Source organism: Equus quagga, chromosome 2 (assembly GCF_021613505.1).
Source record: "Equus quagga isolate Etosha38 chromosome 2, UCLA_HA_Equagga_1.0, whole genome shotgun sequence".
NCBI lineage: Eukaryota > Metazoa > Chordata > Mammalia > Perissodactyla > Equidae > Equus > Equus quagga.
The window spans coordinates 175123783-175151236 of record NC_060268.1 but is presented as its reverse complement, the minus strand read 5'-3'; the positions used below and the strand labels follow the sequence as shown (position 1 = coordinate 175151236).

The 27454-nt window shown below is 40.8% G+C and overlaps 1 protein-coding gene across 2 annotated transcripts in view; it reads right to left on the bottom strand.

The window, feature by feature from the left end:
* The window catches only part of ACADSB (acyl-CoA dehydrogenase short/branched chain), a 49284-nt gene that overhangs the window by 20285 nt on the left and 1545 nt on the right, over positions 1–27454 (bottom strand). The window contains exons 1-3 of one of the 2 annotated variants that reach the window (XM_046652519.1): positions 2685–2837; positions 2286–2445; positions 1998–2098 (exon numbers count right to left, since the gene is read on the bottom strand). In XM_046652519.1, coding sequence (XP_046508475.1) covers positions 1998–2098; positions 2286–2445; positions 2685–2735 — 312 coding nt within the window. In that variant the 5' untranslated portion in view covers positions 2736–2837. Of the gene's footprint in view, positions 1–1997; positions 2099–2285; positions 2446–2684; positions 2838–27454 lie in introns of those variants that run through there. The other variant, XM_046652520.1, reaches the window with a different exon arrangement.

Below are 27454 nucleotides of genomic sequence, written 5' to 3'. Positions count from 1 at the left end.
AATGCTGGCCCACGCCTTCCAATAACTATCTGACCATTCTGTAACTATGCCTAAGTCTGGGACAGGAAACTCACACAGTCCTCCATTTTTAGGTGTCCTCATTTCAGAAAGAGAATGTACGTACATGTGTTTCAAGACCCAAAGTGGTTAAGAGATAAAAAGATGACACTTCTTTCTATTCTCTCCAGACACTTCTGGAATCACACCACGCTATAGTCTGGGTGCAGCTGTTATGTTTTAAGATGACAGGAAACTGCTGATATGAAGGTGGAACTGCAAAGGTGTAGGTTTAAAATGACGAGAGAACTGGCAACGATGTTCTGTGAGGAAGAACTGAAGGATCTGGCTGTGCCTTAAGACTGAGGGGGGCAGGATCCTATCTAATGATATCTTAACAGCTGTCAGAAACATGGCTTCTCTACAAAAGTCACCAGTTTCTCCTACGTTGCAAACACTGTTTTTGTCAGCTATTATGGCAGGTGACCACAGAAGGACACAGAAGGTGACAGCAGGAGTTAGGAGTGAGGTGAGACTGAAAACAGCTGGTGCAGGACGGGCAACCAAGAAGACCCTCCAGGGCATGCTACACCTAAGCAAGGGCAAGGTGGGGGGCGGAAGGCAGACAACCAATTGCTGCGACAACCCCATCTGCAAGAACTACCTCCTCGGGTGAGTAATGCCCAAACTGGGGAACCTTAAGACTCCTCAGAGAAGCCTAGAGCTTCTGCAAAAAATGAGGATGAAACCTGGCTGAGAAATGGACTCATAGATGCTGTTCGACTCTGTAGCTCCACATAAGATTCCATTTTCCCAAGCTTTCACTGCTAATAGAAAGTTGGAAAAATCACTACCATACATGGTATAAAAAACGTGGTCTCTTTAAAATAGGTAGAAATAAAACTAGTTAGGTGGAAAAGTCTGTTTTACAAACAGGACAACAGTCAAGATGTAACAATGGCTCTGAATAGAAGATATTACTTCTCGGATATCCTCGTATTCAAAATAAAAAATAAGTATACTTCACACCTATGGAGAAGGGAGAGATGAAGGGTAAGCGCAGTGACTTTGAAATGTTCTCCTTGGAGCCCCTATGCTGACAGCCTCTCCCTCCACCCACAGCCAGAACAGTTCTACTCTTATCTGTTTTATATTCTGTGCTTCCATTACAGGGATGTGTGACTTAAAAAGCTGGAAATCAGCTGCCCCGATTAACGCGGAATTCCGATATTGCCTCTGCGTCTAAGCTGACCACATACATGGGGACTGAGGAGGAAGACGTGCTCTACTATGACGTTTTACTGACTAAGGTAGGGCTTCTTAACCTCAGCATCATTGAGCTGGACAATTCTGTGTCATGGTGAGTTGTCCTGTGCATTGTAGGAGGTTTAGCAGCATCCCCAGCCTCTATCCCACTAGGTGCCAGTAGCATCCTCAGTTGTGACAACCAAAAATGTCTCTTGGGTGACAAAATTTCCCCCAGTCAAGCACCACTGGTCTAAAGAAATCACTCTTTCTTGTTTCTAACCTTTTACTTAAAAAGTACAGTATTTCTAACTTGAAATGTTAATTCAGTTAAAAAAAAATCTCTAACTGGGGGGCAAGCCCAGTGGTGCAGTGGTTAAGTTTGCACGTTCTGCTTCGGTGGCCCAGGGTTCGCTGGTAGGTAGGAACCTATGTACTGCTTGTCAAACCATGCTGTGGCAGGTGTCCCACATATAAAGTGGAGGAAGATGGGCATGGATGTTAGCTCCGGGCCAGTCTTCCTCAGCAAAAAGAGGAGGATTGGCAGCAGTGTTAGCTCAGGGCTAATCTTCCACAAAAAAAAAAAAATCTTTAACTAGGATCTCAGTGTACAAGAGAACACAGATAATTTTAACTAGGAAATGAAGAGTTCATTAAGCTATCATTACAGTTCCTAAATTTAAAAGTATGCATACATTTTAACTCTGGAACGTATTTATAAAAATTTGAAATTGGAAGAATTATGAATGATATACCCCATGTTGAAATAATCCTTGTATTACTGATTTTTCCACTTTTGAATTTTCATCCATTGTTAAAACCAAAGGAGCAATTTGTTCCTGGGCAAATCTTTCAACTGTAGGAAAAAAAAAATACTGGTCAGTCTTTATTTTCAAAAAAACTTTTTAATTAATGTAAAAAAAATCTCATTACAAACTTGGATGAACATATCCCCCAACCATGTCATATGTCATGTAATTTCATACTGTAGACCCAACTCCTGACCAGAATAATAATGAGGTGAAATTGAGGCGTTTACTCACCTGTCCTCTTTAGCATCATCTCCTCCTCTGTGAATGTTTGCAGGGGGGCGTAGGGGAGCCCATTATTTGCTATACTGAGTAGAGCTTCTGACTGGGAAGATCTGGGGATGCGAGGAGGAGCTTTCCAAGAAGACAGGCAAGTCAGGAAGTTTCTTCTTAGCTACAGGAATAGACCCCATCGAACAGGGAACATACACAAAAGTATGTGAACATCAGTTTCTTTGGGAATAACTTTATAACCCATTCTTGTATCTTGTATCACCAAAATAAAGGAGCTTAACCTGGCACATTTTAAAATTCACTGTCTTGTGAACAAAGCACAAACTGGTTTGTTAACATATATCTCCTTTATTTGGCAATGACCTAAATAAACAGATCTCCCAGATAATTAAATTTTACCTTCAAGGAAGCAGACCTTTCTCGATGGAACTCATTCTTAAAACACTGCATTCACTGACTCACTGGGTAGGGAACCCCGAACACAGCATGATGACAGACCACTGTGAAGCGCATTCTCTCCTGCTGCAGGAATAGTGAGGGCACAGGGACAACTGGGGGCCAGCGCTCCCCGCCCTGCCCTGAGGGCTGCCGCTGCTGTGCTTTTCTGGTTTCCAGGGCTGTTTTTGTTTTTCAGTTTCGCGTCAGTAAGAGACACTGCAGTATTAGGGCTAAGAAAACAGGCTCTGGAATGTGAAAGAACTCGTCTCAAACCCTAGCATTTGATGTTCACTAACCACGCGATCTCGGGCAAGTGGTTTTTAACTTCTCAGTTAAAACCAGTCTTAGTCTCCTTCCCTGTAAAAAGTGGATAACAACCTCTTGGAGCTCTGTGAGGATTAATGAGACAATCCAAATAAGGACTTAGTATAGTATTTACTTTACAGTAAGAGCTCGATAAAGGTACTATTTCTACTCCAACTCCTAAGGACACTGCAATGGGGGTCGCAACAGAAGTTGGAGAAACATAGTCAACTGCAGCCTCGCTTTTCTTCCATCAGTGTGTCTCCCTGTCATGGTGTCCCAAACACTTCAACTCACAGATTCTACTCAGCATTGGATTTGCCACAATTTTGTTGAAAAAAAGAGACTACCCAATTTTAAATGTTTGTTATACATTTCCAATTTATTTTGTTGAATTCTAGCACAGGGGAAACCAATAAGGAACTAGTCTTTTCCTGAACCTAAAAACATGCTAAGTGAAGGAAGACAGCCACAAGAGCACATATTATATGATTCTATTTATATGAAATTTCCAGAATAGGCAAATCCATAGAGACAGAAAGTGGAGTCATGGTGGGCTGTGGCTGGCACTGAGGATGAGAATGAGGAGTGACTGCAAAAGTGCACAGTCATCTTTTTGGGGTGATGGAAATGTTCCAGAATTGGATTCTGGTGATGGTCCCACAACTCTGTAAATTTACTAAAAACGACTGCATTATAACCTTAAAAAGAGTGAGTTCTGAGGTAGGTAAATTATGCCTCAATAAAGCTGTTAGTAAAAAAAAATTAGTGCCTTTCTTTTATTCAACAAAAATTAAAAGAGAATGTACTGAGCGTCTACCAAATGCCTGAGAGCACGTGGTAGGTTCAAGAGGAAACAGAAAGTTCACGAACTCCTGAGAGGTTTATGGCATACTAGACAACGGGCAAGAAGCAAAGCCAACTGCCACAGGATTAAAAGCAAACGTACATTCTGCAAGATATTTTCTCAGTACTTTTGATTATACACTGAATAGCTTATAGATAAAAAGAGAAAACAGAAACAAGGTCATCATGTTTGAAATCGTTGTTACTCTTTCCTATACATCGCTCAGTTTTTGCAGTTATGTGCCTAGGAGTACACGTACTCTGCTCCGGATTCACCTGGGAAAAAGACACATTGGCCAGACAGAAGAAAAACATACACGTCTCAATCTTTCTGGTTAATTTTGTTTTGTTTTCAGAATTAGCAGACAGAGAATTTTTAACTGTAGACCCTCCAGCACCAGTTCAATTGACCCCATCTTATCAACAGAGTGATTAAGAATTGTCTTTCAGAAAATTGCAAAGTCACATATCCAGAGCATGTGCAGAAGAAGAAATTTTGACCTGAAATGACCACGGAACCAAAGATTGTCCTCCCCATAGAACCAAAGGACTGGGACACGACCTGAACTTAAAAGTTGGACTCCTTTCAGAAGCAAGGGGTCTGTAATTCCAGAAGAGCCGGTGTTAAAATTCCTTCCCCACCTTACCAAAAACGTTTAAAACCTTACCATAAATGTTTAGAAAGTCATCGTAAATGTTTAGATCCTTTCCATAAATGCGTGAAGCCCACCAATCAAAACCTGTCCCACTGATGCAGGGTTGGCGAGCCAAGGAGTCGAAAGAAAGATTTCTTGGACTCTCAAGGTCTTGGCAGTAGTGCTCTTTTATTTAGAGAATAGTATGGAATAGCATGGAGACAAGACCCATGGGCAGTCAGAGCTGCAGGTATGGGGACAGGACCCATGGGCAGTAAAAGCTGCTACAAACATGGGTGGAGGGTAGGGCTACATTTAAGGCATAGGTATGTGAGTTATCTCTTTACAACACAAAGGAAAAAATATGTAAAAAAAGTTGTTAAAATGGTATCAGTGCAGGTGGGGTCTGGTTATTGAGTAGTCCTATAATTTTTAGATAAGAGTGAAACCAGATTAAGTAAATGGCTGAAGCCACCACCTTAAATATTATTTTTAGCTAAAGACAAAGGAGGGTGTTGGGGGTGGAGGGGGAGTGATCATGGGAGATTACCACACAAGTGCAGTAAACAAGATGCAGATTTAAGTCCTTGCCTTTGGCACTGATTAAGAGTTTCTAGAGATAAGGTCATCCCCCCTTCTTCCTGGTACAGAGAGGGAGACACCTTTACAGATGGAGATTTCCTTTACAATGTAAATGTCTCTTAACAAAGGGTAAGTAAATTCTACTCCTCAGAGCCTCCTTCCTATCTGCAGTTTTTTAAAGTAACCAGCTTAAAATAATCCTCATCACCACCAGCATTCCCGCATGCCAGCCTGTTCTCCCTAACCTCTTCAATTTTGCCCCAAATCCTGAACTGGGGAGACAGATCTGAGGGCACACACCCCCTGTCTCCCTGCAGACTGATCTCAGAGAATAAAGCTGATTTCTTTCCCAAAGGCTGATGCTGTAATTAACTGGTTTGTTCATGCACATGGGCAAAAGAACCCCAATTTTGTGTGGTGACAAACTTAGGGCAAAGCTGCATGGAACATTTTTTTCTCATTAAAAGACAGAACTGGGACAGGAAAACTTTGGACTGGAAAGAAGGAAGGGGGACACATGAGGTATTGTCTTCTTCTTGACAAAACAGATGGGGAGAATTAAAAAGAAGGGTAAGGAGGGGTGAGGTAAGAACTGGAAGTGCAGGGGGCTCAGTAAGGGGAGGAGTGTTGCTGAGCAGCAGCGGGCACGAAGAAAGAAGGAGAAACCAGGGAGAGGGAGGAGGGGTAAGTGTGGGTGCAATTTTGCTAAACGGCTAGTGGCAAAGTCGTGGATGGGACCCTCAATATATATCTGAATGAATGAAAGAATGAGCCAACTAGTCTTCACAGAATGACCTTGAAATTTGCCTATTATATTTCAAAAACTGTAATACATTGCCTACATTTCTTATTTCTAGGGAAGATTGTTTACTTCACTAAACCCACTACAGAATTCTTTGCATCTTAGTCAATATCAATATATCACCTTTCTACCCAAGTTTATCTTTAACAGAAAGCCCACTGCTGAGAAACTTAAGAAGCCAGTGGGTCTTACGATAATACTCATTTTTTTCCTGCTGACACAATTGAGACCCCTTAATCTCAATATTGCTACTGACAAAGTATATGATTGTCCAACATGTAGCAATTCTTTTAGATTCACAAGATGAGGTAACAGAGGCCAACGTACTTTAAAAAGTATGAAGTTGTGGGGCCCACGGCAGACCACCCCAAAATACCCCACAACAGTATATTGATTATTTCTAATTAAAGTTACTTAAGAAGCAAAAGGAGCATGCTGACCCTCCTGTCTCTGTTCCCCCTGAAACCAGGAGATACATCTCCCCTGGGAAAGATGCTCTCCCTGCATCCTTATCCCCAGAGCTGGGGGACTCAGGGCCAAGAAGCCTGCAGAAACAAGCCTTGTTAATTTACTTCCCCAAGCCTAAACTCTGCCTAAATTTCTCACTAATTGCAAACCCCGAATCTAAGTTTCTTTGTCCTGTCAATTCTTCACAAATTTACCATTTCGTTGTGTAAAAGATATACACACTGCCTACTCTGGTCACTCTCCTCTGACCATCATTTCTTTATGATCTTCAATACATAGATATTAAATGAGTTTTTCTCCTGTGAATCTGGTCTTATGTCAATTTTACTATTAGTTCAGCCATAAGAAAACAAGAAAGGAAGAAAGGGGATTTCCCCCTGCCCCAAGAAAGTAGTATACAAATGTGGGGTCAGATTATTGAGGATGCTCATCATAAGATACAGTGGCTATGTGCTAAGTGAATAGAATCCATTTTTAACCAAAGCATTGAGATATTACCTATCCCTTTTGGCTGAAAAAAATTTTCCCTTTACTATGACAGTCTTTAATAAAGGAAACATTTCCTTTCCTTGCCTTTAACCACACAGTTCAAGATTTCGATGATGATTTTCAACTGTCCCCTACCCTTCAGTGTTGACCTCAGCCTCTGCAGCTTTGGTGTCCACTTCATCAAAATGATTTTCCACAGTTATAACCCATTGCACCACATCATCACATTTTTTTGTATAGAGCAGCAATTGCTTCTTGAATGGAATAATGGTTATTTATGTCTTGCCAAATACTTTTCAGAGCTTGAGTCTGATCTTTTCCTACTCAACTGACCAGAGTTCTGTTGCACTTAGAAGTACTGATAATCAAACCTGGGACCGTCTCCATGGCCGAGTGGTTAAGTTTATGCACTCTGCTTCGGCGGCCCAGGGTTTCACTGGTTCGAATCCTGGGCACAGACGTGGCACCGCTCATCAGGCCACGCTGAGGTGGCGTCCCACACGCCACAACTAGAAGGACCCATAATTAAAATATACAACTGTCTACTGGGGGGATTTTGGGAGAAAAAGCAGAAAAAAATAAAAAAGAAGACTGGCAACAGTTGTTAGCTAAAGTGCCAATCTTAAAAAAAAAAAAAAAACACCCAACCTGGGGTCTTAGGTTCCCGTGGACAGAACAACGAAGTCCATGAACTTGGATGGGGGAAAATTTATATCTTTATTTTACTAACCTCTAACTTCTAATTCCTTCAATTATGAATGTAGGCAACAAGTTACAGTAATATTAGGAGTTATCTGTAACTGTCACCAAAAGAAATCACAGATATTTTTATATCCCATAACAGTAGGTGCAAATATCTTTCTTTTTCTTCTCCCCAGAGGTTCCCAGTACCTAGCTGTGATGAGGATTATTTTAGACTGGTTACTTTAAAAAACTGCAGACAGGAAGGAGGCTCTGAGGAGTAGAATTTACTTACCCTTTGTTAAGAGACATTTACATTGTAAAGGAAATCTCCATCTGTAAAGGTGTCTCCCTCTCTGTACCAGGAAGAAGGGGGGATGACCTTATCTCTAGAAACTCTTAATCAGTGCCAAAGGCAAGGACTTAAATCTGCATCTTGTTTACTGTACTTGTGTGGTGATCTCCCATGATCACTCCCCCTCCACCCCCAACATCCTCCTTTGTCTTTAGCTAAAAATAATATTTAAGGTGGTGGCTTCAGCCATTTACTTAATCTGGTTTCACTCTTATCTAAAAATTATAGGACTACTCAATAACCAGACCCCACCTGCACTGATACCATTTTAACAACTTTTTTTACATATTTTTTCCTTTGTGTTGTAAAGAGATAACTCACATACCTATGCCTTAAATGTAGCCCTACTCTCAACCTATGTTTGCAGCAGCAGCAGCTCTGACTGCCCATGGATCCTGTCTCCATGCTGTTCCATACTATTCTCTAAATAAAAGAGCACTATTGCAAGACCTTGAGAGTCCAAGAAATCTTTCTTTCGACTCCTTGGCTCACCAACCCCACACCAGCTGTATATTTTAGTTGTGGGTCCTTCTGGTTGTGCTATGTGGGACACTGCCTCAGCATGGCCCGATGAGTAGTGCCATGTCTGCGCCCAGGATCTAAACCAGGGAAACCCTGGGCTGCTGAAGCAGAGTGCACAAACTTAACCACTTGGCTATGGGGCCAGCCCTGAAAATATCTTGAAATATTGTCGGTGCTCATCTCTACTTCAAAATTACAGTAGTTATTTGAAATGCTGCCAGATCTTATTTAAGAATCACATATTACTCTATCACAAATAAAAATATTTTATAACTTTTATTATAGTTTATTTCCTTTGTAAATCCTATATATTTTATTTTACGCATTTTAAACTGTTTTGAGAAAAGGCCTATAAACTTTACTACACTGCTGTATACATTTCACCCATAGCACGAAAACAGTTAAGAACATCTGACTGCTGAGTATTCTGGTAAATCTTTTGCTAACCTCATTAAGTTTAGCCCTTATGTCAGTCATAACCCCTCTCTGATATGCTGCAGCATAAAGAAGTATTATTCCAAACACCCTTACAGTGCCTCAAATCTAGAAGCTTTTACAACATATGGAAGACAAAGGAAGACGTGGGAGAAGTTGTGGTCACCTTTAAAGACCCACTTGGACTTTCCCAAAGGATATGTTTTGATGTGACAAGAGCTTCACCTTAAATCCCTCTGTTCATTGGTTCCACCAAATGTGCCCTCCCAGCTCTCTTTCCTGCAGGTCTCCCTGAGCAAGAGCGTGTGTGTGTATTTTTTCCTATTTTAATTTGATTCCAGCACCACAGAACTCACAGGGTGCGTGTTAGCTTTCTCCTTTTCTCATTGGTAACTTCCAACAGTGAGAACCTGGCTCCCATGATCTAGGATGAATCTACTTATTCAGACCTAGTACACATAGAATGTAGTTTCAGAACTGCTAATCCATACCCCTGTGAGAAACAAATTCATCTGAGTACAGTGCTTGTGTACTCTTCCTTCTGTCTTTAGTCTTAGAAGTAGTACCCAGTCAAAACATTGTTTCTGAAACTTCTTTCTTGCCCACCTCCTTCCGTGTGGTTATGTGATTCACGTGTAATGATTCTGGGACTGATAAAAAAAATGAAAAGCAATAGGATATATTGGAGTATGTGAAGAAGCCATTTGGTTTAAAACTAATTTGGCCTGACCTTGTTTTTCCAAAAGGGCCTGACGTGGCCTGTTGAGCATGCGTTGTACATCTGCTTTAAACACTTACTGTGTCCTAAAGACAAGAATGATGCCCCTAGAGATAGCGATGTAGCTTGCCCCCATATCAGCATTTCCTTAAGGAGAAACATTTCTTCCTAGGAACTAAGGATTAATTACCATCCTGCTGTGCTCACCTTGTGACCACTGACCTGCTGTGCCAGCTAGGCATCTCTTTTACGGTAGTAAGAGACATGTTCCTGTCATATGTACGTATGCTCTTTGTTCCAAGATGGTATATAACCACTCTGACACCCCACTTCTTTGGTGCCCTTCTTTCCTTGGGAAAGGAAGGCGCTGGGTTATAGTCCTCAGACCTGGCTCAAAATAACATCTCAATTTTCATATACAGATTGATTTTGGATTATTTGAATCGACAAGACCAATTCCAATGTGTGAAGGTTTCCCCTACATCAACAAGTAATTCTTCAACATTGGCTGGGTGTCCTACAACTCAACTCAATTCTGACATTATCACAATGTCATATCCCAGAGGTCAAGGGCTCAGTCCTACAAGACTGCTCCACCCCCACACCTTCAGACACCAATCGCAAGTCCAGGTTGTCACCTGTGCTTCTGACCCACTGGCTATAAATTGGAAGTTTCTGCTAACCCCTCCTTGGATTAATTTGCTAGAGTGGCTCACAGAACTCAAAGAAACATTTTACATATGGATTACTGGTTTATTATAAAAGGATATAAGTCAGGAACAGGCAGATGGAAGAGACGCATAGGGCAAGGTATGGGGAAAGGGCTTGAAGCTTCCACGCCCTCTCTGAATTTCCATGTGCTCGCCAACCCCGAAGCTCTCCGAACCCTGTCCTTTTGGGTTGTTATGGAGGCTGTCTTACACAGACATCACTGATTAAATCACTGGGCATTGGCGACTGATTCAACCTCCAGCCCCTCTCCCTCTCAGGAGGTTGGGGGATGGGAGTGAAAGTTCCAACCCTCTATTCAAGTGGTTGGTTCCCCAGGCAACAAGCCCCCATTCTTAAGTGCTTTCCAAATGTCACCTCATTAACAAAAACTTAAGCGTGGTTGAAAGGGGTTTGTAATGAATAGCAAGATACCCAGTGCACCTTTATGGTTCTGAAGGGATTTCAGGAACTGAGGACTAGAGACCAAATATATAACGAAAGATGCTCCCATTGCACTTAGTGCTTAGAAAATTCCAGGAGTTTTGAGAGCTTTGAGCCGAGAACCTTGGAGGAGGACCAAAATATGTGTTTTTTATAAATCACAATATCACAACTTGTAATAGTCAAACTTGCCACAGCGTGCATTCCATCTTCCCCCTACGTCCTGGTTAAATTTATATATATATGTTTTATGTATTGTGGTGTATGATTTTATGGGTTTGGACAAATGCATAGAGTCATGTATCCACTACCAGCTCCTCACAAAACAGTTCCGTCATCCCCCAAATTCTCTTGTGCTGCCTCTTTGTAACCCTATCTATTGCCCTGAACTTCCCAATCAAAACTCTAACCATGAATGAATTGAAATGTCGATGCAAAATAACCAATAATCATTCTATAGATAAGAGAGATAAGAGGAGTTTTACTGAGCCAGAGTGAGGATTATAACCCAGGGAGGCCTTTTCAAGAAAGGAAGAAAGCATTCTGGAAAAGCATGATTTTCAGTAGAGTCTTATATCTTTTTAGAACAAAGAACATACATTAAACACACCCAGGATGCATTTTCATCAAAGTTTCAAAGAGGTATTTAGTTGCAAATTAGCAGGTCAACATGACCCTGATGTCAGGAGAGACTAATACAGGCCTCACCAATAATGCCTTACCAACAGGGCATAGGAGGCAAAGTATGCTGTCTTAAGAGAGTGCATTCTTTAACGGTGAAAGCAGATGTACAGTGTATATTTGACAGGCCATAAGTCAGTCTTCTATAGTTCAAGCCGAATCAGTTTGAACCCAACAGTTACCCCATATACCTCAAATATGTGAAAATCTCTTGTCACAATCTACCTTTTCTGTGCCTGCATCCAGGAAGCCTAGTACAGTGAGAAGACACACATACACAGGTGGCCTCATTCAACCGTAAATTCGGTCACTAACCTCAATTTAATCCCTTTCCTATTCCCACCGTGATGATCTCAAACTCCGTAGTCTCCTCAAAGCTTCACCCCTCACTGCCAGCTTACCACCTCTACTTCTACTAGAGAAAATAAATGCCAACAAATGGGAACTACCTCAACTTTTCACCACCAAACCCATACATCGTCCTGCATCTGCACCCATCTTTTCCTTCGTCCCTCCTCTTAGAAAGTAAATAATGTACCTCTCCTTTTTTTTTTTTTTTAACAGGGGAAACTGCTTATGATGTAATATTAAGTTTTTTTTCATTGAAGTATAATTGACATACAATATTATATTAGTTTCAGGTGTACAACATAGCAATTCGATGTTTTTATACATTACAAAATGATCACCATGCTAAGTCTAGTTACTATCTGTCACCATACAAAGTTATTACAATATTATTCACTATATTCCCTATGCTGTACATTACATTCCCGTGGATGTCCTCCACCTCTTCTCTGAATCCCCTTCTTCCTACCCTCGCAGGATCCTTAGCCATCACTTTTGTCTTCTCATGCCTGCAACCTGACCCTTAAGTGTTAGGCAAGTTTGAAAATATAATATTGAGTAAAAAAAGCAACTTGCAAAAGGATTTGTTCAGGATGACAGCATTTATGTACACTTTAAAAATACACCAAATGACAGTATACATTCTCACAGATACAAACAGATATAGTCAGAGCTTAATAACATGCCCAGGAAGCATACACAGCATTTCAGGATTGTGGTTATCTTTTCGGAGAGGGTGGAAGTGCAGTTTGTCAGAATGGCTTTATTTCTTAAAAAAAACAACTGTAGCAAAAGTGGGTTGTGTGTCTATAGGTACCAGGTATATTATTTCCTACACTTGTCTATACACTAGAAATATTTAATAATAAAAACTTTAATGTTAAGACTTTTAAAAAGTATGTATATAATTGCCTGAAACACTTATTATTTGGGTTTTCAAAGTAGGCTTACCTTTAAAATGTCAAATGCAGAGTTTGGATAATGTATTCAGCATCACACTACAGAACAATTTTATGGCTTTCTTCAGAATCTAACTGCCAGAGACCAGCTCCGGGGCCTACTGGTTAAGTTTGGCACGCTCTGCTTTGGCAGCCCAAGTTTGGTTTCCGGGTGTGGACCTACACCACTCACTGGCAGCCATGCTGTGGTGGCAACCCACATACAAAATAGAGGAAGATCAGTACAGAAGTTAGCTCAGGGTGAATCTTCCTCAGGAAAAAAAAAAGTTACCTGCCAAATATGGTCACACGTAATTAAAATAAGGAGACTGGTTTATTCTGGGAACATTTACCAAGGACTCTTAGAGTCTTCGAAACAAGTGCCCCTGTGATTTAAGCTATGAGTTGCCACTCTTGGCTACATACCCAGAATGCTTGGGGAGCTCACAGGAAAAAAAGGAGAGATTTTGCCCCACCAATGAAGGTTCTGATTCAACAGAGTCAGAATGAAGCCTGGGCTTCTGTATTTCTAAAAACCTCCTGCAAATGACTCTAATGTGTAGCCTGGGCTGGAATCTGTAGTTTATATGCATGACTTTGGAAGTAAAAACCCCATTCCACTTTTTTTATTTTGAGGAAGATTAGCCCTGAGCTAATATCCACAGCCAATCCTCCTCTTTTTGCTGAGGAAGACTGGCCCTGTGCTAATATCCATGCCCATCTTCCTCTACTTTATATGTGGGACGCCTGTCACAGCATGGCTTGACAAGCGGTACATAGGTGCACCCCAGGATCTGAACCGGCAAACCTCAGGCTGCCAAGGCGGAACAGGTAAACTGAACTGCTGTGCCACTTGGCTGGTCCCCCCACCCCGCTTACAACTGTTAAAAAAGAGATAACAGGCCTAAAATGGAGTCACTTACGCTAAGTGTCACATCACCAAACAGAGACTTAATACCTAATTATTACAGTTTCAGCATCTCCCAGGAAAGGAATCTTAAACCAGTCAATTTGGAATTACCTTGTCAGCATTAGTGAGGTAATTTGCCTGATTAACCCCTGCTGTCCCCTAAAGGAAGGTGACCTTGCCACAACCAACCTGCTTTTTGCTAGGACAACTTCCTTGTCTTGCTCCCTTCTGCCTCTACAAGTGTTTCATTTTGTACAGCTTCTCAGAGCTCCTTTCTGTCTGCTAGACGGGATGCTTCCTGACTTATGAATCATTGAATAAAGCCAATAAGATCTTTAAAATTTACTCAGTTGAATTTTGTTTTTCAACAGATTTCGTGGCAGTGGTGGGATCTGAAGAAAACTTCTGCCGGTTTGCGGAATAATGAGAAAAACAGGCACTGGCACCTGCAAACCCTTCGAGTTCTCTGTCTTTCTCACTTTTTCCCAGGGCCGAGGGTAAGTTCCTCTCAGTTCTGAGCTCTGTTCTCTTTGCGTCAATCTCCCAATCTAAGTGACTTTCCAATCCAGGGCAGGTCACCTTGAGCTAGCAGACAGGTCCACCCAGGACCCAAGCCCCTAATGCTAGGTTCAGTCCACAGTTCCCCATTTGACTGGACTCCCAGTCTGTAGTCCTCATTTGTTGCAGTCTGCTAATTCAGTCCTTTCCCCAGGCCCTGTTCCACAACGGGAACTGCTGGTGGTATGCACAAGGCCTTCTCTTGGCCAGTCCACAGTAATATCTCATTAAGTGCTGATGTGTTAGTATGCACATGAGGTAAAGGCTATTGCTAATGGGAATCTCGAAAGCCAAAAGTCACAAAATTGGTGGGCACAGAACAAGCACTTAAAAGCTGTTAGAGCGCTTGTCACCTAACTCTAAGACTCTGGTATTAGGATAAGCTGGTCGTGGAGTGGGTTAGACTGACACTAGGTCAACCATCAACCTCAAGAAAATCTCTGTGCAACAAGGTACACTGTAAACCACCACACAATCCCCAACCCAGAGACAGATCTTTCTTAGGTATTAATTTGGTTCTGAGAGACCCAAGGCTTAAGGAAATGGGATCCTTAAGTTCCAAAGAGTTGAGGCCACCACCTTCTGGCATACCTGCTTATTTGATGTCTAAGAACTGTAGTCCTGGAAGCTGTAGGCATCTACAAAAATGGGAAAATCTTACTAAAGACAAGGTAGAATTACAGTGACCATAATGGGGAATGTTCCGAGTAGACAAGATTTGTTCATTTAACAAGTGCACTTGAAAACAAGGGCTCCTAAATCAAACAACAGAATGGGATACCTATTTTAATTGGTATGTAGAAGCTTCCAAAAGGCTTCAAGATTCCAAAATAGCTTCCCTGAAATATCCACTGCAAAAGGTTAATGAAAAACTAAAGACACAAGAGGTACCTAAAACAAAAGACAGTAAGACTGAAGTGACTCCTACTGCTGCCCTCTATCCTCCTTTACCTGGGTACTCAAGTCCCACTAATTCTCTGTCAGAACTGCCTTTCCACTCTGAAGAGACTACTCAAAAGTTACCTTTCAAAATAAGACCACCCGAGGCTGCAGGCCATCCTCTTCAGGGATCTTTCACTCCTTGGTCAAAGACCAAACTAAAGGCTACAGTTAAAGAATTTGCTAAACTCAGGGAGGACCCTCAAAAGTTTTCTGAAGAACTTAGATTCTTTATCAGGGTCTATGACCTCAAGCTGCCACATCTTTATCAGCTTGTGCACATGCTGGCGTGACTTGGTGAAGCCAAAAATGAATGCAGGAAGCAGAATGCATAAATCCAATGATGATATTCGAGAGCCTCAATCTTCAGCATGATCTGCTTATGGACCAGAAGAAGCTCACAAAACAGCAACCAATCTTTTAAAAGCGATTGCCAGAGTCTTCCCTGTCCCCACTGATTGGTCTTTTATTCAAATATGCAAACAAAAGAAAGATGAATCTGCGGCAGATTTTAAACCTCTGAAAGCTCTCTTCCTACAGCATCCTGGGTTCCATACAAGATATGATGTTATCCAACCTGCTCTAGCTGCCCTATTTGTAAATGGATTGTCTCCTGAGATCAGTGGATTGATAAAAAGACAGAATACAGGATGGGAGGCCACTGGTCTGACTGGACTTGTGACCATAGCTGAGTACTTTGTAAGGACTTTGGAACAAGACCATCAACAAAATTCTGCTTAGCTATTAGTTTTACAGTTGCAACAGCTCCAAGGGCAGAAATCTAAAATAACACTGGGCCTCCCCCAGTGCACCCTCTCAGGGGTCCATCAACAAAACGCTGGCCCAGGGATCAATGTCTCAACTGGGACAGTGGAAAGAAGACTGTCTTCAAAGGTTTTATGCAAATCCTTCAGTAGCAATTTGAATGCCCCCATATCTACCCCTGAAGGAGGTCCCATAGGGAGCCCCCCGATGGCTGACAGGACTCAGGGATTTTCTGGAAACTGCTATGGTATTCCCTTTTAGGGGAGGAAGACATTTCCTCTACCCACTGTGGGTTCTCTGGCCAGAGAATGAATTAAATTCACATGAGACAGATTAACAGGAGAAAATTAAACAAAACTTTATAACATGTATAGATGGGAGAGGCTCAGGCAACCTGAGCAACTCGCCAAAAATGGCTGAAGCCACCACCTTAAATATCATCTTCAGCTAACGACAAAGAGGATGTTGTGGGTGGAGGGGGAGTCGATCATGGGAGATCACCACACAAGTACAGTAAACAAACGCAGATTTAAGTCCTTGCCTTTGGCATTGATTAAGAGTTTCTAGAGATAAGGTCATCCCCCCTTCTTCCTGGTACAGAGAGGGAGACACCTTTATAGATGGAGATTTCCTCTACAATGTAAATGTCTCTTAACAAAGGGTAAGTAAATTCTACTTTTCATTTGCTTTCCTGTCTTCAGTTTATTAAAAGTAACCAGCTCCAAATAATCCTCATGCCAAAGAGACATATCTTGGGATGGCCAACTCCAGGACCCCACACCCTTAAACAGCCAAGGAGAAACTAAAATTATGGAAAACCTTGCCAAATTCTGATAAACACCTGAGCTGCAGATGGGACCCTGGGCAAATTGGCAGAAGCCAGCAAGAGATGAGAATTCTCGCTCACACCAGCTCTCCCAAATCTCTGTCTGTACTGCCTGGTCGAGAGAGGAAAATAAAATTTCAAGTTGCTCTTTCCATTCCAAACCCAGACCCACTGATTATTGATCGTTTTTTTCCCAGGGACAGCTGTTAACCTTCTTGTTGGCCTTATTTTGTGTTCTGAGAATTTGGCTTGGTAGCTGTCAGGTTTGGAGCCCAAAAATACAGCTGGACAGAAAAATGGGTTGCACTCCATTTGAGGCTAGATATGGCTGGACAGAAATGTGGGTTAAACTCAATTTGTGCCTAAGGTCTATCGCTAGCCCACAGGTAAATTGTCCAAGTCTACCTTTTGGCTATCTTCGGGAGTGGCTCTGGATCTTGAGAGGATAGTATCTTTTGCCCCCTTTTTGGGAATGCCTTGTGCGTCCATGGAGTCGTCCAATACTGCCAGGAATATTTACTATTTGCTCTGGCTGAAGCCTGACAAGATATTTGAAAACATTTTTTTTTTAGCTCTATGGTCAGAAGTTTGCCAAGCTGAAAGCTGATATTCAGAGCCTGCTAAAAACTTTTTTTAGGCCTTCTTCTTTAAGTTAAAATGTACCTAGAGGGAAAAAAAACATTTGGAGGTAAACTTCTAAATGTAAAACACAGAAATCATTTAATTTCCACCTTAGTGGAAGATCTTCTCCCTGACACAAAGAAGTCAACTGAAGGTGACATAGTTGGGTGGATGGGTCAGCCCTTCCAAGTTATTTAGGGTGTAATCCAATTCTTTGAGGAATTAAAAACAATTATCCTTGTTTGAGTCTTTACCAGAACAGAAATACAGCCCTAGAAGCAATTCAAAGCCCACCTATCCTTTCACCAGTCCCCAAACCTGCCCTATGCATCTCAGAAGGTTTGTTAAATATTGTAACAATTCTAGCCTCAGGAAACAAAAGTCCTTCTTGAAGGAACTTAGCACTCTTTCTCTGTGCCTCTGAGAAGGAAATGTTCTACCTGATCTTCTCCAAGGACTCTTATCTAGGCCATCTCTTTGAAATGCAAACTTCAGAGAGGTAATTCTCATTAGAAGGAGAAAAAAGGGTGAGGAAAGGCTATTGGGAACTTGGGTGAATGAAAAATCTTAAATGTCTTCTCCATACATATTAATAAAAAGCTTTAGACATCTGAGCAGGTAACCCTAATTTATTCCATCTGCCAGAAACACAATTTGGACTCAACTGCCCTTTTACAAACTAGTGAGTTTTGCATTATCATACCTGTCTCATGGCTAAAATTTTAGAACAAAAGTTATAAGGTCTCTGTGTCTGTCTGTATGTTTATGTGTGTCTATTTATGTATGTTGTAAATGTCTGATATTTTTCTACCTCTAGATGGTATTGTTAAATTAATTTGTAAATGAGCTCTATTTAATTGGCTTAAAAAGCAAGTGGTTATATAAATTAAAGACTATTAAAACTCTCAGAAATATAGAAACTAATCCAAATGCTTTTCAAGTCCATGTGATCTGAGATAATCTTTGGTAAATAAAAGCTAGTAAATAAAAGCTAGTTTAAGTTTGTTAATTTAACCAGAATAGGCATGACATTAGAGTTATCAGTATTAAATATTAATGCTTTTATTCTACCTAGATTTACTAAAAGTCAAATAAACTCATATTATCTCTGTTACAAAATCTGTTAGCAAGAAAAATAGCTTGGGATGATGGCTGACTTTGTCTAATGTCTCATGAAGTTTGGTGGGTAGTCTAAACACAATTGTTGGGCACAAATAAATTAGATAGACGTAAGTGGGATAACAGTTTCTAGGTGAACTTTTCAGCAATAAGTGTTTTATAGTATGTCTACTGAAATCATTTCCCCAAATCTTTTTTGCTAACTCGAAACCTCGGAGTTTTTCTAAATTAAATTAAAAGATGGATAGTCAATGAATGTCTAGATCACTATCAAATAAAATAAAATAGTGAAACATTAGTTACTGAATATATGTGTATCTACTTTTGGCTTTTTGTTACCAATAAACTTAAGATGTTTGGGTCTATTAGTAAACATGTGCCACACTGAAAAATCTACTATGAGGAAGAATATACTTCAAGAAATTATGAAACGTATTTATAAGTCTGCCAATCCACAGAATGCTAGTGTAAGGGACAGTCACAACTGTTCACTTCTTAGTTTTCACTAGGAATTAAGGATTCTAAAGATTAATAATTCTAATCAATACACATAATTAAAATTACTTATAAACAATAAAAGTGAAAGGATACAACTATGTAGGAAAAGAAGGTAAGGAAAGTGGAATGACTGATTGTTCCAGAATGAGAAGGAGGAAAAAAAATATAGCACAAAATTGTAGGGTGTGGAAAGAAATCTTGGGAAAGGAATTTTACGTGTGGTCAAGCTGGCTAAGAATAAAATGATATTCATTTAAGTTTAAAAAAATGTGTTTTTATATCAAAAGTACACTTGTGAAAAACAAGAATTGATTTTCTCTGTTAAAAGGACAAAGTTTTCTTGGACTTTGGGTCTGAATTTTTTTTTTTTTTTTCAGTGAGGAAGATTGGCCCTGAGCTAACATCTGTTGCCATTCTTCCTCCTTTTGCTTGAGAAAGATTGTCCCGAGCTAAGATCCATGCCAATCTTCCTCTATTTTGTATGTAGGACACCACCACAGCATGGCTTGATGAGCAGTGTGTAGGTCCACACCGGGGATCCAAAGCTGTGAACCCCGGGCTGCTGAAGTGGACACGTGAACTTAACCACTACACCATCAGGCTGGCCTCTGGGTCTGCTTCCGATAACAGATTGTGAAAGTTTCTTTACCTTTTAAGTAGTCTGCCTGGACAGCAAAGATTTTGTCTTACCAAAATAATTCACTGTGCTTCACGTTGTCTTTATCAGGTCTTTGATTTCATTTGAAAACCCAATCTTCTCAATATTAAAAGAGCTAAGTTTTGTTCACAACTATGTAACCTTCTGTATTTGCCTTTAAAATCTTCTATAGCCACTTTGGTTTAATAATTAAGTATCATTTCAAATGATCTGTGATTCTATTTAGTCAAAGGTTCAAATTTTTTGACATTTTGACAACTTGCCAAAATCAATTTCTAAAAGAAGTCTTTTTGACCTTGAGCTAACTTTGGGATTTTCTAGAGGGTCCCTGGAACACCTCAAAAGATTTGTTCTCTCTCCTTAAAAAAAAGGAGATGTCAAACTAATTAGGCTTATTTGATAAGTTAAATTACATGGGAAACATTGTTAAATAAGAAGTAATACTAAGCCTTCTTTATGCTGCATTTGTATAGGTATATGTTATAAATGTTCCAGAAATTGTATGACATTCCTAAAGTCTGATATGTCTTGGTAGATTGTTATCAGTCATAATTCCAGTTATTATCTTAAAATGTTATATATCACCGAAATAACCAAATTTCCTTGTCAATTCCATTATATTGAACTCTCATCAGATCTTTAACTATGGGCATTTTTAAGTCTTCTATCATTTACAGTCAGTTAATGTTTTACTCTCACGCTTTTGCAAAAGTGAGATTCATGGAAAGGACTGTGCTAAAAACTCTGACATTGCTGCCAAATTACAAGGTGTTGAAACTTAGGTGCATATTTCACAACTAAAGGAGGCTCCACCCAACATCTGATCCTGTGCAAACACTGGTGACCTCAAAACCAAACAGACTAGGAAGAGAAGTGGCTGACAGCAAGGTAGACCACTTTCACTCAAGACGCCAGATCAAGACTTCATAGTCTAACTAAACATGAAACCTTTTCTTCTTCTCCTTCTATCCTTTACTCTGGCATTGGCCTGGAAAGAATGCCATCATCTGTATCTCCCAGGCCATTGCTAAAGTGGGTAACCTTTCAGACTGCTGGATTGGTCACCAAAAACTGATCTGTCCATGATGCTAGAGACCCCCTGGTCCTCCCTGTGATCAATTTCGCTTCTATTCCCAATGTCACCATAAACTACAATTGATCCCCCATAGAAGTCACTTACAGAGTCTGACTTTTACAAGCAGAACACCCAGTGCCTTGTTTTCACTCTTCTCCAATTATAACTGCACTTGACTAATTAGACACAAATACCTAGGCAAATCTTAGTACATTTGCACCCCCATGTTCTTACGATTATTTAAATCAGATCAGCCCCCAATCACAAAAAGATCTCATCAGTAGCACTCTTGTTTGCAAGGAATTTAGAACAACTTTTTATTTCAGGCTAGGTTTCTTTCCTGAATGTGCTAAAAACCTGACTGACTCCTGGCTTGAATGGGCAAATGCAACAATCTCTTGAATGAATGCATTAACAGTGCTGCCTTAGGGGAAGTGGTTTGTGCCTTGAGAGGATCTTTGTCTGTGGTGGTTATCACGCTCCTTGGGCCTGTGAATGCCTGGATGTGAGGCATAAACGGGCAATGCCTTTTAGGTTACCCAACTGTGCCCCTAACTGTCCATGATCAAAATGAGACACCTCAACTCCCCTGAATTTACATTCTCGAGTTAGAAAGGACCAAGCATGAGGCATTCGTGATTCAGGATTCGCCTCCCTTGGCAGGTCCCTGGTTAGGAGTGAGTGTGAAAGAGGCTATGATCAGGAACCTTTCCTGAGCTCTTGAAGATACTGCAGAACCCACTGCTAAATCAAAAGCTGCCCAACAAAATCCTTAGACTCTCTGGTTAAAGTTGTTCCTGATAACAGGATAGCCCTTGATTATCTTTTAACCGAGCAAGGAGATGCCTGTGTTGTGGCCAACACCACTTGCTGTACCTGGATTAACACTTCTGGGGAAGTTGAAACTCAGTCACATAAAATCACGGAGAAAGCCACTTGGCTTAAGAAAATCACTCCTTCAACAGGGTCTTTCTTTGACTTATTTGATTTTGATTGGTTTGGGTCTTGGGGACCCTGGCTTCAAAGTGCACTCCAGACATTGGGAACTATCCCACCCAAATTATCATAGTAGTCCGCTTGGTGCACTGTATTCTCTCAAAAGCTTTAAATGCATATTTGCAGCTGCTAACCACCAAGCAAATGATCTCCCTAAGAGTGGAATGTCAGAAAAGGAATGAAGAGAAAGACTGACAAAGAATGTGAACCTAAGTCGTGACCTGTGAATATGAGAGAGACTCAGCAAAAAGATGTCATGACCTGTAAATACCACACAGAGGATCTGCAAAAACTGTGAGAAATTTGGAGCGGTAGCTGGGAGTGGTGGTAATACCTTAAATTTTGATCACATCTCTCAGACTGAGAGTGACCAAAAGGGGGGAAGTGTTAAAAAAGAGACAACAAGCCCAAAATAGAGTCAACTACACTAAATGTCACGTCACCAAACTGAGACTTAATGCCTAACTTCATTACAGTCTCAGCCTCTGCCAGCAATGGAACCAGTCAATCCGGAATTACTTGGTCAGCACTAGTGAGGTCGTCTGCCCGACAGACCCCTGCTGCCCGCTAAAGGAAGGTGACCTTGCCACAACCAGTCTGCTTTTTGCTAGTATAACCTCCTTGTCCCTGCTCCCTCCTGCCTATGAAAGTCTTTCATTTTGTATAGCTCTTTGGAGCTCCTTCCTACCTGCTGGATGGGATGCTGCCTGATTCGTGAATCACTGAACAAAGCCAATAGAATCTTTAAAATTTACTCAGTTGAATTTTGTTTTTTAACACAACTTTCAAAAGCCAAACCATTCACTCATCCAAGATGATGATCCATGAATGTGCTCCCCCTGCTCTCCCCTTGCCCCAGAGGTCTGGCTTTAAAATTCTTCTTTTGGGGGCCGGCCCCGTGGCCGACTGGTTAAGTTCGTGCGCTCCGCTGCAGGCAGCCCAGTGTTTCGTTGGTTCGAATCCTGGGTGCGGACATGGCACCGCTCATCAAGCCACACTGAGGCAGCGTCCCACATGCCACAACTAGAAGGACCCACAACTAAGAATATACAACTATGTAGCAGGGGGCTTTTGGGAGAAAAAGGAAAAAAAACCTTCTTCTTTTGTTTTGAACAGGTAATGAGGTTCAAAAAAGCCGTTGGCCTATTCCCATCCAGCCCACTTCTCTATTACCAGCCCATAGGTAACCTGTTGATTAGCTTCCTAGGAACCCTTCTAGTATTCTTTACACACAGTCAATCATCACATAATGAAGTTTCAGTTAACTATGGGCCACATATACAACGGTGGTCCCATAAGATTAGTGCTATATAGCCTAGGTGGGTAGTAGGCTCTATCACCTAAGTTTGTGTAAGCACCCTCTATTATGTTTGCCCAATGACAAAATCACCTAACAACACATTTCTCAGAACACATTCTTGTCATTAAGTCACATATGACTTTACAAATATAAGCAAATACACTTTATTTTCCTCCCTATCCCTTCTAAAACGTAGCACACTATGTACCCTATTCTGCACCTTCCTTTTTCCCATCTGGCAACATATTCTGGAGATTGAAGCCAGTACCTGAGGGTTAACTGTAAATATTTAGTAAGAACGCAATTAACCTTTGACCTTGTTCCCAACACAGACACAGATGAAAAGAAGTTAATCTTGTCAATATGCTGTTTTCTTGTTTAACTGAAGGGTGACTCAAGGGTCACAGGATTTATGAGCTTGTTTTGCAGAATAAAAAGAATGCTTTTAGGGAAGTTAGGATCACCAGATAACCAGCCTCCAGCTGCTGTGGATGCCCAGAAGTCTAATTGCCCAAGGGCTTATCTGGAGTGAAAGAAACATGGATTTCCCCCTTGTTTCTCCAAAACTCCTCCTCCCAAGCCCCAGAGCTCTATAGAGACCCCCTGCTTTCTTCTTTTATTAAGGCAGATTTGAGAGAACCCATCTTTCTGCCTTCTTATTTTGGCCAATTTGAATAAACCTTTCTTCCATCTCCAAGCACCTGTGTCTTAGTGATTGGCTTATTGTGCACCATCGAACTTGAGATTAAGAAGTTTGGTATCAAGATGTTTCCACGTTTGGACCTAGAGTATCTTCATTCTGTTTTTTATAGTTGCAAGATAGTCCATTGTGTATAAGAACACTTGTTTCTTTTAAAACCAGGTCCCACTTTAGGAAGCATAAAAAACTAATTGAAGTCATTACCTAAGGGGCAGGGCAAGGAATGGGTTAGATGGTGTAGGATCTCACATGTTCAGCAATAAACTGCGAGCCCTTTAAGAGCCATGTCTCCTTCTGGCCCCAGCTGCCAGGATTTGTAATGATCCAGGGCCTGGCCAGCCCAGATCTTAACTTAGCTTATGAAGGAACATAGAGCACCTCCACATGAGCTACTGCTCTTGGGAATTCTGACCGTACCAGGGACAGCCTCTTTTGGCAAGCACATAGCCTTTATGCTCCTCACCTATGTAAGCAACCCCCTCCCATTCAGGGTAGTGGTGCACAACTCTGTTCAGCTGGCCACCTCTGGCCACTCCCTGTATGTAACTTCCAATAAACCTTATGTCTTGTACGCTGCCTCCAGGTCTTTTCTTCAGTCTCTCTGCAACCTATCCCACACTGTCTGCATAACTGAGCATGAGGCCAGACAGATGGTACTGAGGTAACAGAATTCCTTTTGTTACTACACATGGTGGGATAAGGGGATTTAGCTAACTGCATGGGACTGACTTCAGTAACCAGCATTAGTGGAAAGTAGCCACTGCTCTGCACCCACCACTCTACCAAGCCCTGGACTTTACACTATACCTCGTTTCTAACAATATTTTAATAAAAAAAGTATTCTTAGATTAGTGTTTCTCTTTTGATTCTGAACACCTTTTCATATGTTTAAGAACCACTTGTATTTCTTTTTCTGTTTATTCATGTCCTTTGCCCATTTTCTTATTCAATTTCTTTCACTTTTTTCTTTCCCGTTGATTTCCAGGAGTACTATATAAATTAAGGAAAGTAGCTCTTTGGTGACAGGAGTTGAAAAATTTTTTAACTAGTTTGTCATTTGTCTTTTTGACCTTGCTTATAGTTTTTTTGTTTGGTTGGTTTTTCTCATGCAGAAGTTTTTTATTTTTATGTTGTCAAAATTATTAATCTTTCTTTTATTAATCTTTTATTTTTTTCTTTCTTTGGGTGATGGAATCAGCTTTTAAGTAGAATGACTTTCCTTACTCTGAGATAATGAAGAGATTTGCCCATGTTTATTTTTAGTATGTTATGTATTCAATTTTTACATTGAATGTGCATATTTATGCTGGCTAAAGATAATAGAAGCATGAACAAATCTAATTTTTCTAAGTCTTCTTTGACTTGTAAGTCTACAAAGAGTGCTCACCCTTGGTAAGTACATTTTGATGGTATTTTTAATATCATTTTCACCGATTCAACTTTCTGGATCAAGGAAAGGTAAAATATTATTTTATGATATAATTAAATGTGTATAATGCCTAAAAGAAGGACCTTTTAACTGTCAGCTAACCAGAATATCTCATTCTCCAATTTAGCGGGAAAGTAAAAGATATTTTAAAAGTAAATTAACACAGTGAGATATAATTACACACCTATCCAAATGGCTAAAACAAAAAAATCAGTGACAATGCCACTTGCTGGCAAGGATGAGGAGAAACTGGATTTCTCATACATTGCTGGTAGGAATGTAAAATGCTACAGCCACTCCGGAAAACTGTTTAGCAGGGGTCCAGCCCCGTGGCCGAGTGGTTAAATTCGCACGCTCCGCTGCAGGCAGCCCAGTGTTTCATCAGTTCGAATCCTGGACACGGACATGGTACTGCTCATCAAGCCACGCTGAGGCGGTGTCCCACGTGCCACAACTAGAAGGACCCACAACTAAGAATATACAACGATGTACTGGGGGGCTTTGGGGAGAAAAAGGAGAAAATAAAAATCTTTAAAAAAAAAAAGACAACTGTTTAGTAGTTTCTTATAAACATGCAATTACCACATGATCCAGCAATTGCACTCTTGGGTATTTATCCTAGAAAAATTGAAAGTAAGTTTAAACAAAAACCTGCACACAAATGATCATAGCAGCTTTATTCATAACAATCAAAAACAGGAAACAACCTAGATGTCTGTCAACAGGTGAATGGTTAAGCACTCGTGGTATATCCCTCATGGTGTAGGGATTCACTTGGAACCCCAGAGTTACCAGAAAGATTATTTTAAGCTGAAGACATCTGAGGTTCAACAGATGCTGAAAAAAGTCTTGAAACTGGCCCCGTGGCCAAGTGGTTAAGTTCACGCACTCAGCTTTGGTGGTCCAGGGTTTCGCAGGTTCAGATCCTCGGCACGGACCTAGCACTGCTCATCAAGCCATGCTGAGGTGGCGTCCCACATGCCACAACTAGAAGGACCTACAGCTAGAATATACAACTATGTACTGGGGGGCTTAGGGGAGAAGGGAAAAAAAAAAAGACTGGCAACACTTGTTAGCTAAGGGCCAATCTTTAAAAAAAAAAAAGAAAGAAAAAAGTCTTCTCAGAGCTTCCCTTATCTGACTAAAAGTAGCAACTTTTGGGAAATGAGGCTACCATAAATCCCCTCTCAGAGGAGTTTTATGGAAAGACCATTCATATCTGTATAGATAAACATTATCACCAACTTTCTTACCTTCTAAAAAACTATTTCTCTTTTCTAAAGAAGCTTGTTTGTTTTTCCCATAGATTCAACTTCTCCCCTCCCTCTTCCCTGCTCAGTTATACAAGCCTTTAACTTTAACCATTTACAGAGCCACCTACTTCTTTTGTTGGCTCCCCTGTGAACATGAAATAAACCTTTTCCTCCAGTTAATGTCTTTTCTCAGTTTATTCTCAGACTCCAACCACTGAACCCAAGAGAGTAGAGGAAAAGTTTTTCCCTCCTCTTCAACAGAATACTACTCAGCAATAAAAAGGAACAAACCACTGATTTGGGCAACAACTTGTTTGAATCTCATGAGAATTATGCTGAGTGTAACAATCCCAAAAGGTTACAATGTATGATTTCATTTATCTAACGTTCTTGAAATGATAAAATTATAGAGATGGAGAAGAGATCAGGGGTTAGGAACAGGTGGGGCAGGAGGAGGGTGGTTGTTAGGCATGTCATGTGGTTACACAAGGGTAACACAAGAATCTTTGTGCTGATGGAACTGTCCTGTAGGTTTACTGTGGTAATGGACACACAAACATACATGTGACAAAACAGCATAGAATATACAAATTTACACATAAAACGGGAGATATGTGAATAACTTTGATGGATCATACCAATGTCAATGTCCTGGTTGTGATATTGTATTATAGTTTTGTAAGATGTGGCCATTGGGGCAAATTGGATAAAGAGTATGCAGGATCTCTTTGTGTTACCTCTTACAACTACATAAGAATCTACAATTATCTACTGAAAATAAGGTTTAAAAAAATTTGGGGACCAGCCCCGTGGCCGAGTGGTTGGGTTTCAGTGCTCCACTTTGGCAGCCCAGGGTTTCGCTGGTTCAGATCCTGGGTGTGGACATGGCACCGCTCATAAGGACATGCTGAGGCAGCATGCCACATGCCACAACGAGAATGACCCACAACTAAAACATATAACTATGTACTGGGAGGATTTGGTGAGAAAAAGCAGGGGAAAAAAAGAAGATTGGCAACAGTTGTTAGCTCAGGTGCCAATCTTTAAAAAAAAAAAAAATTGAACTGTACCTCCCCCCCCACGAAAGTAAATTTTAAAAAATCACTTTAAAATTGGAGATACCAAATGT